The 15,679-nt window shown below is 36.2% G+C and overlaps 1 protein-coding gene across 2 annotated transcripts in view; it reads left to right on the top strand.

The window, feature by feature from the left end:
- Nucleotides 1-15,679, top strand: part of BMP5 (bone morphogenetic protein 5) — a 113,509-nt gene that overhangs the window by 82,050 nt on the left and 15,780 nt on the right. For both annotated transcript variants that reach the window (XM_026507191.4, XM_026507193.4), the window contains exon 4: nucleotides 14,748-14,942. In XM_026507191.4, the coding sequence (XP_026362976.1) occupies nucleotides 14,748-14,942 (195 nt within the window). The remainder of the gene's footprint in view (nucleotides 1-14,747; nucleotides 14,943-15,679) is intronic.

The raw sequence follows: 15,679 nt of genomic DNA, 5'->3' as shown, positions 1-15,679 counted from the left end.
GGTTGTACAGATGATTAGATGATTTAAGGGAGTTTTAGATAAATTTGCAAATGATAGTCCACTGGAAAAAGGCAAGATTATTGATATGTTCTTAAACTTTGAGTTGGCAGCACAGTGTATAGATAGCTATGTTATTATGCTCATGTCTAATGACTGGCTGATAAAGTGATTATTGGAGGAAACTTTTACATATATTCCAGTCTGGGGTATGAAGTCAATAGAAGTACACACTCAGAGATATGCATCATGACTGATTGATTGCTTGTATTGGTTAGATATTTGTAGGTGCCAGAGATTATCAAATTATTAGTACTTAACATGATAGCTTTCTTGAGTCCCAATCATCTTATTCATAGAAAATATAGATATTTGGGGGATAACTAATTGCATCAGTGAAAATAAGGGAAACAAGCTATTTGTCATTTGATAGGCTTTTACATAGAGGGATAACTGATTAAAGGCTGGCCTATATGACCATAAGAAAACATTTCCACGGGCGCCTGGGTGACTCAGTAGGTTGAGGGTCCGACTCTTGATTTCAGCTCAGGTCATGATCTCAGGGTCCTGAGATTGAGTCCTGCCTCCGGCTCTGCACTTGGTGCTGAGTATGCTTGAGATTCTCTCTCTCCCTCCCCCCTTGCCCCTCCCCCTGGCTCATGCACTCACTCTCTCTCTCTAAAAAAAAAATCTTTAAAAAAAGAAAAAGACGGGGCGCCTGGGTGGCGCAGTCCTTAAGTGTCTGCCTTCGGCTCAGGGCGTGATCCTGGCGTTCCAGGATCGAGCCCCGCATCAGGCTCCTCCACTGGGAGCCTGCTTCTTCCTCTCCCACTCCCCCTCTTCCTCTCTTGCTGGCTGTCTCTCTCTGTCTAATAAATAAATAAATCTTTAAAAAAAAAAAAAAGAAAAATTTCCAACCCAAAGATGCTTCAGTATAAATTACTATTATTTAGTTTCATAAACCTATTAGCATCAAGATGGGTTCTTACAAAGAATGTAGAATTATAAGCAGTATCTTAATGTTTGTAGAACACGTGGCTAAAGAAATATTGGTAGTCTTTGCTAAAGAGTCCTTCCTAAATATATTATGCTGATATTTATAGCACATTGCATAAAATCCCCACTATATAAATGCCATTTTCTATAAAATAATCGGAAGATGGAACATATCTTATGAATTCTTTGGAAGAACATCAGAGAAGATCTTCTCGAAATGTCAAGGAAAGAAACCATTGTAACTGTTGCCTCTTCTCAGATTACAACCCATCCTGGTCAGCAGCTGTATTTCCCAGACATTGTAAAGGGGCAAAGTTAGAGCATTTTTTCTGCTTGTTAGTACACAAGTGTTTTCTCTGTTCTATTTTTAGAAATTACACATACCAGAGCTTTTCTAAATGCACAATTTAATTTTGTATTATTTTCACCAACGTTATTGTGCAAACTTAAGAAAACACATCGACTGTAGTTATCAGCACTATTAGATTGAAAGTGGGTATTTTTGAGCTTTTATTACCCAGGTTCTAACTGGTAGGTTTTTTGTTGTTGTTCACTGCTGGAAACTGACAGCTGTTCCATCTACATTAAAAATAAGGAATGGAATTAGTAATTTTTTTTTTGTAGCCTCGAGGTGTGTGTTAATTGCTAATTTTCCTTAGTAGGTGCAGAGTAATTTAACATACCGATAAAAATTGTCTTCAAAATTGCAGTATCCTGCAATTTCTTTTAAATATGCCGTGTTAAAAAATTGGATTTTTCAAAAATTCCATGGCATCTTTTGAATTACAGAATATATATTCCTTTTTTTTTTGCTGTTCAAACTTTTAATTTTGTAATTTTTTAAATTTAAATTCAATTAATTAACATATAATGTATTATTGGTTTCCGAGGTAGAGATCAGTGATTCATCAGTCTTATATAACACCCAGTGCTCATCACATCACATGCCCTCCTTAATGTCCATCACCCAGTTACTCCATCCTCTCCCACCTCCCTCTCCCCCAGCAACCCTCAGTTTGTTTCCTATAGTTAAGAGTCTCTTATGGTTTGTTTCCCTCTCTGATTTCGTTTTGTTTTATTTTTGATCCTCTGTTTTGTTTCTTAATTACCACATGAGTGAGATCATATGATAATTGTCTTTCTCTGATTGACTTACTTCACTTAGCATAATACCTTCTAGTTCCATCCAGAATATATATTCCTCATTAGAAAAATATATCCCAGTCCTCATGTCACTATATATTAAACAAACGTACAAGGTACTAACTTGAGACCCGCTTACCTTTATTGAATGCGAGTATGTTTATGTGAGACAGATGAAGAGTTCTTAATGTAATATCTGCTTAAATTTAATGTCCTGGAATCTGCTATTTTTAAATGGAAGTATTTGGTTAAATAAGTTTGTTGTGTTACCCTTAGGATTCCTAAGACAGTCATTTTTACCTCAGGGGAAAAATCTCCAAATTAAGCCCCTGTGTTGTCAGATGACTATTTGTCTGTGTCAAGGGTCAGATGATCTATGTGGCTAGTTAATCTGCATATCAGCTGACATAGTGCTAATAAGTAGCAGAAGAAATTCAGAGATCAAGGGTGATATTTTTCTTTTTGTCCTGCTGTTTTGACTACAGTTTCCCATTATTTATCTAAGTTCAAAAAGTTGAATTATGTCCACTTATCAGAGGATCTTTTAAACATTTTGAGATTTGATAATATTCTCTTCCCTTATCTGAACTTTATCTTATAAAGCAATTAAGTCATTTTTGTTCATAAAACCATATGGCTCCCTTTTGCTGAATTTATGATGATGACAATTGGTTTCAAATAAATAAATGAGAGAGTCTTCACATCCAAGAAACTGTAAGAATCACATATCTTGCTAAATGTTCTGAAAATAAGGAGGAACATATACCCCTATGATTTGTTCTAGGTAAATATTAGTATAAATGAAGCAGTTCTTTATGTACTGTTTAATGTTAAGGATAATTAGAGCATACTTGCTTGACTTTTAGATGAATATTTAAGAATAAATGAGGAAGATAGTTGAAGAATAGTTAACTTCAAATACTTAAATAAATAAATAAGTAAAATTGAACTTTTGCCCCACAGTCCAGAAATTAAATCAATGTGGAAAGAAAAAAAAAGATTTAGGTACAAGGAAAAAAGTGCCTGATAAATGGAAGTTAATGGTTATGGAATTGTTTGTACTGTGAGGGAATGAGTTACATGTGACTGGAAGAATTCACCATTTATTTGACATTTTCTCCAGGCCCCATTATATTGCATGAGATGATTTATCAGGTAATTGTAATTTATGGGCATAAATTTATACTTTAAGCCTTATACGTACATAAATATTTATTCAGAGAGGGTGCAGTGAACAGAAATATACCATCTTAAAGGAGCTTGTGGTATTATATAGTTACATTCAAACCCAAACTCAAGATATATAAAATCAGAGATGGAAAAACTGGTAAGAGAAGCAAGCCGTGTTAGCCATCTCATGGACTTTCTTTTGGGGTAAGTGCATGTGTGCACATGTGTGTGAAGGTGCGCGCGTGCGTGCATGTGTGTGTAGGGAAAATATTCAGTCATACACACATTCTCAAGGAGTGATGGGAGGAATCAGATATAAGTTCATAGTTGATAATCTAGAATTATTAGTTTCTAGAGTGTTCTCGTGACAGCATTTAGAAGAATTTCGCCGCCTTTTACTATAAGGGCCACAGCAACATTTTCAGTATTGTAACAAAACATAAAACTTAATCTAAATTTTTCTAGAATGTTTTCTTTAAAGTGGCTTCCGTTTCTACCATATTTCTATAGAATTTCAAAAACATTAACCATAAATCAATCTATGGCAATGTATTAGTTTTTAAAAATCATTCTTTGTATGAATCAAGCCATGGACAGATATTTATAAGATGGCTAAAAGAAACAACCGCGTTGGTCATTTTATGCGAATGATTCAGAAAAGTTTCCATTGAGAAGAATTCCTGTATCTTTATGGTAAAAATGACTAGATGTCTACTGAAAATAAATATGACAAAGAGTTCCCTTGGGGTTTAAAATCAGTATTGCTAATTTTCCAAACCCATGTAAGCTGTGACCCATGGGTTTTCTAACTTGTGTAATGTCTTAAAGCACATCGGAGAACATAAATCTTTCCTGTATGCTTTAGATTTTTGCTATTTTCCCACTGCATAAAAATGAGCAAAATCATCAATATGCCTTTCATGGCTAGAATAACTAAACACAAATATTGGAGCACTGGTAAATTTGTACTTCGTTCAACCCAAGAAGTTATTAATTCTCTTATTAGTCACATACAGTTTTCATAAACTATACTTCATGTATTTTCCAACTCACTCTATTTATCAAAATTTACTTTCTGTCTTTATAAAGATCTGCTTTTTTGATACCCTGATTTTCACAGCATTTTTTTACCAACATCAATTATTCTTCCATGCTAATATTTCATATTTTTTTAGTTCTTTATGATTAGTCCAAGTTTCACTTCCTAGATACATCTTTAGTTCACTCTAAATAAATATTCAAACCATGCGTTTGCTGTGATGGTCAATTGCAATAATATTAATAACTAACGGAAACTAACATTTACTGAGAGCTTACTAAATGCTAGGCATTTTGCTAGCTCTTTAAATGGAATGTCTACTTTATTTCATGATTATCCTATTTTGTACATGAGGAAACTCAGCCTTAGAAAGCTCAAGAATTTTGCCCATGAATCTAATGATGATTTATTTTCAGAGCCAGCTCTAATATACTATGACTCTCACAAATTATATGAATTTTTGTAGAAAAATAAATGTATTTTTAGAATTTCCAAATAAAAAATGCTATTAATAATGATTATTATGGGACAAAATTGAACTTTATGTTGGATCTGTTGGGAATTACCTTTGGCTTTTTGTATTTTCTGTCTGGAATTGAACTGTGACCTGGCCTACAAAAGCTAACAGCATTTTAACCATATTTTTTGTTTTCTAAATCTAACTACTTCAGCATTTCTTTCAGCCCCTTACACGATTATAGCTAATTTGATAAATTCATAAATTGAGAAGAAGGTAACTTTCCCTCTGCCAGTGATTCACTTCAACATGTAATTAAATTTAGCTAAATTTAATTTCTTTATTTTGAATTTAATAATGAACATCGCTTTCCCTTGCGTACTATGTCTCTCACTAATGTATTTTGATAGGTTCTCCTCCCGTTTTCTCTCCCTTAATCCATATTCCCCATCATGGAATCCTCATATCTGCCTCCCTCACTGCCCTTTTAAGTGTCAACTGGTGTTCAGGTTTGTGGTTGAAGCCGGGGTACAGCAGACTCGTCCTGAGGTCAGTCAAGCATGCCGTTTCCAAATTTTATTAATTTATTATTTTATAAGAAGTCAGTGTGAAGTTAATCCTTTCTCCCACCTCACCTTCCCAGCTTCCCACCTTCCAGCATCAAAGCTGATGGTGAGTTGGTATTGTTTCAACCCTTAAGAGATCTTGGACTACCTGAATTTTGTTTTGGGAGCAACACAGTGGGGTAATTCTTTCCTAAAAAATTTGAAAAAAAAAAAATCCCCTGGCAACGAAACATGTTTTTAATTGTTCGTTGGGTTGCTTTTGTTTTTTTCCCTATAAGCAGAGTTTAATTGGGTGAACTGCTTTTCTAAAAACCTTGTATTTTGAACAAAATGATTAGAATGTAATTTATAGATCTTTTCATTCTGCCGGAAATGAAGAATCACGATTCTGTTATCTTTTAAAATAGCTACATCTTTTTTTGATATCTATATTATATTTTTTTCTCTGATCAGTACCCTGAATGGGCCTCTCATAGCCTAATTTAGTCTTGTATTATGATTCGTAAGGAGAAAATAATTTTCCTTTATAAATAGATGTTGATTATGGAATATATTCAGTAATAAATGGAAAACCTTGAATATGCTATTTTACCATGTTCATTATATGTATATATATACCTAATGTTTTAAAACTAGGTTTTAATAACAGTTTTCTTTGTTTTAATTTACTGTATGTATATATTTCAATGAGAGACACGTGGTAAACATACTTTGCTTATCCAAATTTTAGCATCATAACTCAAAAACGTACGTGAAAAAGTTTTGAAATCAATAATTTAAAGTAAGCAGAGACAAATAGGAGTTAGTTAGTCTTGTTTCATTATCTGGTGAAAGATGTATTTTACCATTTTTTAGATTTCCCTTAATGAAAAGGGATATGGAAGTGTTTGGCTACGTCTGTACTTCTGTTTTTGATTTTCCCTAATTCAGACCAGTAACCATGGATCACCAATCTTGCCAAACAAATGCCAATGTCAGGGACATATGACAGTTTTTGTTGTTTGTTATAGTCCCGATTCTAGACTCTAACTCTGGTTTAACTAATGATCTGAGGGGTAAATGTTTTCATGGTGATATTGATTTAGGGCCATGAAGAATATGAGATTCTCCTTACTCTCACCATACACGAGCGTTAACTCTGTCTTTCCCATTGTTCTTTCCATTGTGAGTTTAACTTATTGCTGATCCGTATTTCTTAAAGACATATACAAAAATAACAGCAGGGTTGGTTTTGCATCGTGAGCAGAGAACACAATGGGAAGAAAAGAGAAGCTTTAGTCGCTATAAGGCGTGAGCAGTCACCATGTTCTGTGCTGCTGAGAATTCAACTTTGGCACGTGGTGTGAGCTCACGTGCGAGAAAGGAAAACCAAAAGAGAAACAAAAGCGTATGACAACATGACAACCAGAACACATAATTGTGAAACCAGAGGTGATCAAAATTTGCAAGTTGAGAGAAAATACTTTGATAGGGAAGTTGCATATCCCAGCTCCTTAAAAAGGCATGCTAATTTCTCTGTAGTGTAATAAGTTTCAATCTGAGTGAAATGGAAACTGAGGAAACCACCTGCCCTTTCATGGCTGGCAAGGAGTGTTGAATCCTTATTTTCCTGCTTACTAAGGAAAGTCTGACCTTGAACTTAACAAAAGCAGCAGCTATAACACTGTTCTTCCAGACACCATGTGTGTGTCACTGACAGATCTGAGATGGATGGTTTTCCTCCCGTCTTCTCAAGGTGAAAAGCAGAGACTCAAGACAAAGCAACAGCCCCAACCAACCCTTAACAAAGGGGAACACTATGTACTTAAAGGAATCGCATACTACGTTAGGGTTCACAGGGCTGAGTTAAAAATCTGATCCTTCTCTGAGTTTTATTTTATTCATTTAAAAAATGGAACTCTTGTCTTATTGTACAGAGTAAATATGAGGCATATGAATCTACTTCAATAGATGGAAGCTGTTTTGTCGTTAAAAGTATTGACTGAGCTAAGCTTCTCAATTCCCAATTTTCTTGATCCTTTGGGAGGGCATGCTTATTACTACTTTTGGGTACCAGTTATATTTATATGTGGAGGTGCTCACATGATTTCTCTCTGAAGTAATATAGCTGATAGAAATATGAAAATGCTACTTAGACTATGAAATCAGATACTGCTGCTGAGGATGACCAAAAGTTACCACTGTTGGGACCCAGCTATTATTTTGTATGGCCAGACAGCTCAGAAGGATGCTTTTGCTCTGGGAAACATCATGGCATCATGGTGGGCTGACTGGTCCTTTCTTTGAGGTAAGCCAGTTTATATTCTTGCCAGAGCCAGAGAAATGAGAAACTGGTAAAGAAAAGTTCTGCTTTTTTTTTCACTCAAACATTTGTTTTGTGATCCAACCTTCATATGTGAAGGAAAGAATTAAATCCCAAATGTCTTAACTCTTTTCCCCCCAAAAGTAGACACTGATCATGGTATATGCATTAGGAATCTCAGTATCAGCTCTTCATTGCAGATTTTGGAAAATACCTTTTACACTCTTTGCTCTCTTTTATTAGGTGTCAAAATAAAGTTCTCTTTCATTTTAGTGGTAAGGACTAGTCTAAAGATTCTGGAAGTGGCCTGTGATCATTTCACATGTTCATTTATCAAACTGAAAAGAAAGATCAAACATTTAACGAGCCATGCTTTTCTGTATGATAACAATTCTTTTGAATCATATATCATATAAGCTGGTAAAAAAGAATGTTTCCTTTAGACACTCATCAGTTTCCCAAGTAAATGCATTAAGTTCATTTCAAAGACCACTTTCACCTACTAGAGATAAAATGAAGTGTGAAATTAAATTAATTTCACTGCTATTAAACAAACTAAAATGAGCTTGAATCTGAAAAGCTTTTTTCACTGATATCTTAACACATCAAAAAAGTTTTTAAAGACTTTTGGGTTGATTTCTGCTGAAACTCTGCTTTGTTATAGTTTTACTTAAATCTATGATTTTAAAGGAGAGAAATGTGTGTGTGCACTTTTTTATTTTAAAAAGTCACATAATAACTGGAAAAAGGGCTAAAAATAATTCACTCTTTTCATGGTTTTGTGAAAAGAATGTTTCTGCTTTCTTAAAATAAATGAGGACTGTAAGACCAACTGCTAACCAATCTTTTGGGAGCATGTGACAGATGATGTCTGTAAAGCTTGTAGGGTCTCAGGGGAAAGGCGCTATATATAAAGCAAAGAGCTATTAAAAAGTAAGTGCTTATGTGAAGGTAAACTGCAGTTCCTAGTTTGAGATTCATATTTCCATCAGCTGAAAAGAAGGCCCGAGTCAAAGACATACGTTGGGCTTGTCAAGCCTGAGACAGTAAGCCTCCTCATCTCAGAATGATGTCCCATGGAAGGAGACCGATCGTTTCCATCACCTCAGTCCCACCCTTGGTGCAATAAAACACTTGAGTGTTCTGGACAGCTTCCACAACTAGGCACAAACCTGGCCCTGATCCTTTATGGTTCTCAGCCTTTCTTTCCCCAGGCTCTCCTTCCTGGAGTCTCATGAGCTGTAGTTCTCAACTTTTTGCATCCCCACCCCCACCCATTACTCCTTGACTCATTGTGCCAATGCTTCTGACCAAACACTCTATTTTTTTTCTTCCAATCCCCACCACTTTCTCAAACTGTGGGGCATTACAGTGCCATCAACCAAATTTTTAGAAAAAATTTCAAGTCTTTAAAAGATTATTATTTTTTTTTTAAGAAAGGGAGCAGGGTAGGGGCGTGGGGCAGAGGGAGACGGAGAATCAAGCAGACTCCATGCCCAGCGTGGAGCCTGATGTAGGGCTTGATCTCATGACCCTAAGATCGTGACCTGAGCTGAAACAAGTTGGGGGCTTAACTGACTGAGCCACCCAGGCGCCCCCCAAATTTCAACTTTTTAAAAAATATCTTCCTCCTTTACACACCCCAGTCATAAAGGAAAATGGAATTCTTCTGGCTGGGTTACCAGGAATTGTAACCGCATTTCTTGTCTGAAGGTAATTCTCAACTCCTAGTTTATGTCACTGTGTCAGGACACGGTTCCCAATTGCCCTCTGTGGATTTCAGACCTCTGATGTGTCTTTTCTTTTTTACTATCAGCCACAGACTCCTATCCTATTCACATATATTATGACATTTGTCCTTTCTTTTGTTTTTCACACCTTTTCATAATGAATATATAATTATAAATGTATAATATTTAATATAAAATAAAGTGGTTATTTCTAATTTACTCTTTTAAATGTCAGTATAGAGAAGAGAATGGAGACATCTAACAAAGGCATTGCATGAAGATCCCAGCTTGTTAAATACAGTCCCAAAATTACTTTGAAGAATCAAAGATCTTACTACTTGCATTCTAAAGTTCAAAAGCTTTCCCAGAAACCTCTTAACTGTGAGTTCCCAGTATCACTGAAATAGTTTAAATTCCCAGCTTTTCCTTGCTTTTGTTTGAGATTTTAAGGCAATGTAAACCATCTTGAAAATAAGAAAGTTTTGAACACAAACGTAAAATTCCGTTTGTGATACTTCAAATCCATGTGCTTCTATTTGGCAATAGGCCAGTGTTTTTACTATAAAACTAGAAACTATGGAAATGTTATCAAATTGTGACAGTTGAAATTTATAGCTAGATTACAACATGCTTAATTTAAGTTAATTTGAGTTAAAATGTATATGGAATTTAAATAGACAAAATTCTGTCTTCCCCACATTCCTTAAAATCTGATATAAAGATGATTTAGCCTGTATACTGGGTAGAGAATTCTGCACATTTTAAATCATCTGTTTCTAAAAAGGGTAAAATTCCAGTATAATTTAGAGTCACAGAAACTATAATTTAGGAGCACCAGAATCAAATTTAATCACAGATTGAAAATAAATGCAGATCAGGAAGATATGTGGATGAGAAACAATGCGCTGGTTTGTCTTCTATGAAATAGTCCGTAAAGGGTGCTGCGAAAGCCTTTTTCAAAATGAGGGAAAGGTAATTTAGGCACAAGTTCCATCCCAGGTGTTTGGGTTAAGCAGTCAATTACTGTGGGTTTATAGGAGAAAAAAACAAACTGGAATTTATGCAAACATCTTACAGCAATATCAACGTTTAGACTGATAAATCCTCAAATGAATGTTTTTCAAACTGTGTATTCTGCAGGGAAACTAAATGCTCATATTTGGAACCACTTATCCTTATAATATCAACATGCCTCTGAAGAGCTGTTTTATGTCAGAGCCTCCTTTAATAACCCTCTTTCTAAAGAAATAAACATTTTGAAAGTCACATTTTCCTAAAAGAATGGTTTGAAATACACAAGTAGTAGGTTTGGGATAAATCTTTTGTTTGCCACTCTACCTTCTCGTGACTGTAAATTTCAGTTAGTTGTGCCCTTAGGCACATGTGAATACAATATCCTGACTCCCCCCGCCCCCCCACGTGTTTATACAAAGGCATGAATGAGGGTCAGAGTGGCAGGCCTGGAAGTCTCGAGAATCTCGAATCTCCAGCTTCATTTATGGCAAAATTGAGCAGGTTAGAGCCTCAGGTATTTCCCTCTTCATTTTTGTGTGAAAAGAGTAATCATTTCTTCAGAAGGTATCATCCTAAGCCAATCTTTACTCACTCTGTAGTTAAACAAACTGAGAAATAATATACCCATATATTTGCTGCTCAAATTGTTTCTTTTCACGATACACCCTGGGTCATTATTCTGCATTTATTCTTTCGGGGTTCACCTTTTTCTTAGGATGAGTTCTTTCCCATGATGCTGTTCTTTTTCTTTCCTTTTTTTTTTTTTTTAGATTTTATTTATTTATTTGACAGAGAGACAGCCAGCGAGAGAGGGAACACAAGCAGGGGGAGTGGGAGAGGAAGAAGCAGGTTCCCAGCGGGGCTCGATCCCAGGACCCTGGGATCACGCCCTGAGCCAAAAGCAGACGCTTAAGGACTGAGCCACCCAGGGGCCCCATCCCATGATGCTGTTCTGTACTCTGTGCTTGGTGCATTAAACATAGCAATGTCCTAGCTATACCTAGGCATGTCTAAATCCTAAGGGGGTGAAGCCTGGACTCAAGCTCATCACCCTTCTATTTAATGTTCTTTTCATTACTCGACCCCATTTCCACTTTCACCGTATATTCAATCCTTAATCCTTATATATCTATAGATTTTAACTAGAAATCAAATATAAGAATCACCTTTGAAAAATAAAACCATGGTGATACACACCTACCTATCATTTTCCTGTATCGAAATGGTTGAGGTAAGGCTTTTTTATACATTTGCAATATCTAAAGCATACTGTACATCTAATAATAAAATTCAACATATTCGAATCAATTTTCTAGAAGACACACTATTTTCAATACATGCCATATAGTCTGGGTTCCTATTAACACTTTTAGCAAAAACGACTGCTCAGCCATTCAGAAGGTTTGGTCCACATAGTCAGTACAGGTATATTGTATCTGAACGGGTCACATAGTTAATGTTCTATTGGTGGAGCTCGAGACCAAGAGTAACTCAGCAAGCATTAACTTATGGAATCTTAATAGTCACCTCGTTGCTGAAGTAAAAAGGAAACCAAGAGGAAACTTAATAATATCAAAAGTTATTTTAAAGGGAGTTCACGTTGGTTTGAAGACTACTTTGCTTCACACACAATATCCACCTTTGTAAAGCCCAAGAAACCCATATTTGTAACATACACACATCTTTACAGTTTTCAGAACATAAATCTTTAGAGCAGTATTATTTCTCCACAGATAAAAATTACAATATAGAAAGTCTTTAGAATGATAATAAAAGAGACTCTCTTGCAAACCCAAGGAAACTTGGAATTTTGTGTTAAGTGCTTATTTCACCATAAAAGGGGCAGTGTGTGTTGTAATGAATGGAAAACCGATTTTACCTCCATTCCATTTGTGAGCATCTTGTGGCAACCTATTTTAGTATTAGAGAGATCATATATTAGAAATGATTCCTGCAGTCATCGATGTATACAAGTAAAAATTTAGTTCCTGTTAAATTAACACTTCATTAAAAAATCAAAATAAAAGCTCAACAAATACATTTTATGTTGTACTCTAAGAGAGAAAAAAATTTTTTTGAAGAACAGATCGCCAGTTATTCTATTCTATAACAGTCAAGTTTCTCAGTTCTTTTTTTTTTTTTCTTTCGCTGAGCTCTGTCACTGGAAACATCTTAAACCAATTTCAAGTGGTACACCTGAATAAACATGTTGTAAAAGTGTTTATGTATTGAAGTGGGTCAGTTCAAGGTATGGTATTTGGCTGGAACTTCTAATTTCTCTTTTTACAGCAAAAGGGCTGCCAGAAGGAGGAAGTCTGAGCTGAATTAATACATTTGTTACAGTGGAAGTAGAATGGAAACTGCTCTGACCACAAATCAAACTGCCTCTTTCATTTATGCCAGTGATAGAGTTTTTCTAAGAAATATAGACTCTGGCAGAGAGCCACTGTAAGTTTGCATTTAAAAGAGAAACCTATATGCTTATTTGTTTAAGGTTTACTGCCTTGATTATTTGTAAGTTCTTTCTTCGGTAGGACTGAGCGCAGTGGTGTTTGTGAGCCAGATACCGTTTTAATAATTGTGGGAACGGAACGGATTTTCCCGATACGTTGTAGAACAATTGATGAGGCCACGGACGCTGCTTGGATTAGCGCACACGCTTTTTTTTTTTTTTTTTCTTTTTTTAACCAATACCTCCACATTTAAAGGACCTCTGTGTCCCTCCCAACAGCTGCAGAGCCTCACATGACACAGTCTCGTTTTCTGACGGTAGAAGGTCTCTGCACAATACAAGTATACACAAAAGTGTTTATGCTGCCAAAATAAATTTTGTTAAGACCAAGAGTTTATTTGCTAAAATGCCATTGATGCCGTTTCAAGGACTTGTTTTCCTTTTCTTTCTTCTAAGGTGGGTCAGGTCTTATAATGGACTAAGGTTACTCCACAGTCTTTACTGAATAAATATTTTAAGAAAACATGCACATCTCTCAGGGGGCAAGGCAGAGTCAATCATGCACATATTTCAAGCCACATTATATATTACTCTTAAAAGATCGGTAACTTCTGTATCTAGAGTAGAAACTTTGCTTGAGTTTTTAGTAATTCTCAACTAAATTTACAAGCTAAGGTTAAATAGTTCATCCTCCTTGGGTGATTTTCATCAAACTAGATATCAGCCAATGATTATATATATTATATATATAAAACAATAAATATATAGTCTATATATATAATTTTCAGTGATTTTTTTTTAAATTACAAGAGCATAACAAGAGTGAACTGTAGAAAGGGAGATATAGTAATGCCTAACTCCTAGAGTATTTGTAGAATCACATTAAATATTGCATGGAAAACACTTAGAAAAATACCTAGCACATACATAGCAGGTGCTCCAAATACCTTTAAGTATTATTATTACTACCCAGTGGGGAGGCTCTTTATCAACATCTACTTCTAGTCTCTAGGACACTTTGACCTCTAACGCATTCCTACACAAGCTCTGGTTGCTATCATTCCCTGATACACAACCACACCAACAGGCTCCAAAGGGTCTGGGATGCAGACTGGTTTAGAGACAAGAGTGAGTCTCCAAACTCCCCTGAACTTTTCTTTCTTAGAGTCTCCAGGCTTGGGTAACAAGTTTGGAAATCCTTTCAGTAAACATCCAGGTGTGTCCAAACTCAGAGCGGGAGGAACTCCGCAAGTGCCATGATTACTTCAAAATACTTTGTGTTGAGAAAGAACTGGAATTTAAAGCAAAACTCCATCTCCAGCAGGAGCTTCTAGAATGACCTGTGAAGAGCTTTAAGGAGAGCATAGCTTTGTGCAGTTTGCTGGGCACAGGCCAGAGGTGAAGGCGGAAGGCTATCAGCACTAATTAACACTTGAAAGGTTTGAAAAAGCTGGAGAAAGTAGAAACACTCAGGCAGCCATTCAGCTTTTATCACTTAGAGGAAAATTATAGGGCATTTAATGCAGAAGGGCCCATAGCTAATACTTTTGAAATTGTTATTTAATATGGACATTTCCAGGCTGATGGTAGTCAAGCCTTTCCATTTAAAATATTGCTGACTTCCAGGTCTGAGAAGGATCAGTTAGTGAAGGCAGCCGGAGGGCGTTCTGTGGTGAAGAATGATGCAAAATATAAAACCAAGCATGGATAATTGTAACGGCAAACTTTCAATGTTTATAAAAATCTTTGGCCTGCAAGGAAAACATTCTGATAATGTTTTTAAAAGTGATGTTACTTGTTCAAAGCACCCTCAGAATTCATTCACGTCAGGTAAACTTTCTTTCTTTCTTATAAACCAAGTGCTTGTGCTTTCTGTTTTAGGACGCAGTATCAATGTAAAATCCGCCGGTCTTGTGGGAAGACATGGGCCTCAGTCAAAACAGCCGTTCATGGTGGCCTTCTTCAAGGCAAGTGAGGTACTTCTTCGATCTGTGAGAGCAGCTAACAAACGGAAAAATCAAAACCGCAATAAACCGGGCTCTCATCAGGACTCCTCCAGAATGTCCAGTGTTGGAGGTAAGATAGTTGTGCCCAGAGAGTTATGGGGTCAGAGAGTTGTGCCCAGAGAGTTATGGGGGTCATACGTCGCAAATCCAGTAGCCACGATAGATTTACCCTCTGCGTATACCTTTGTTTGGTCTATTAAATCACCCAGCAATGTTTCACACGTCCTCAGAATGTTTCATCAGTGAATCACTCGGTAATACATTTCAAAATAAGTACGACTTGCCTTTGTATGTTGAAAGACTCGGTTCAAATTAAAATCAAGCTGGCAGTAATAAGATTATGAAATGGCTACGACAACAAAGTCTAGCCAAAACTCATCTACACAACTTGCTGAGTTGACTTCCACGGGGCCTCTCAGATGTGGATGGGCAACCAGGTAAATTCAACATAAAAAGATTTCTTCAGTACTTAAGGCAATACCTGTGAATCATGCAGTTTCCATTTTCTCTGACAATAAAAGCAGCATAGATTATATGGAAATTGAGGGGCGCCTGGGTGGCTCAGTCATTAAGCGTCTGCCTTCTGCTCAGGGCGTGATCCCGGCGTTATGGCATCGAGCCCCACATCAGGCTCCTCTGCTATGAGCCTGCTTCTTCCTCTCCCACTCCCCCTGCTTGTGTTCCCTCTCTCGCTGGCTGTCTCTCTCTCTGTCGAATAAATAAATAAAATCTTAAAAAAAAAAGATTATATGGAAACTGAGGTAATATTTACATTTCCATTAATTATTTGGAAGACTGTTATCTAGA

The sequence above is a fragment of the Ursus arctos genome, unplaced genomic scaffold (genome assembly GCF_023065955.2).
Source record: "Ursus arctos isolate Adak ecotype North America unplaced genomic scaffold, UrsArc2.0 scaffold_29, whole genome shotgun sequence".
Classification (NCBI taxonomy): Eukaryota; Metazoa; Chordata; class Mammalia; order Carnivora; family Ursidae; genus Ursus; species Ursus arctos.
The sequence above is the reverse complement of the archived record's forward strand: the minus strand, read 5'-3'. Positions and strand labels throughout refer to the sequence as shown.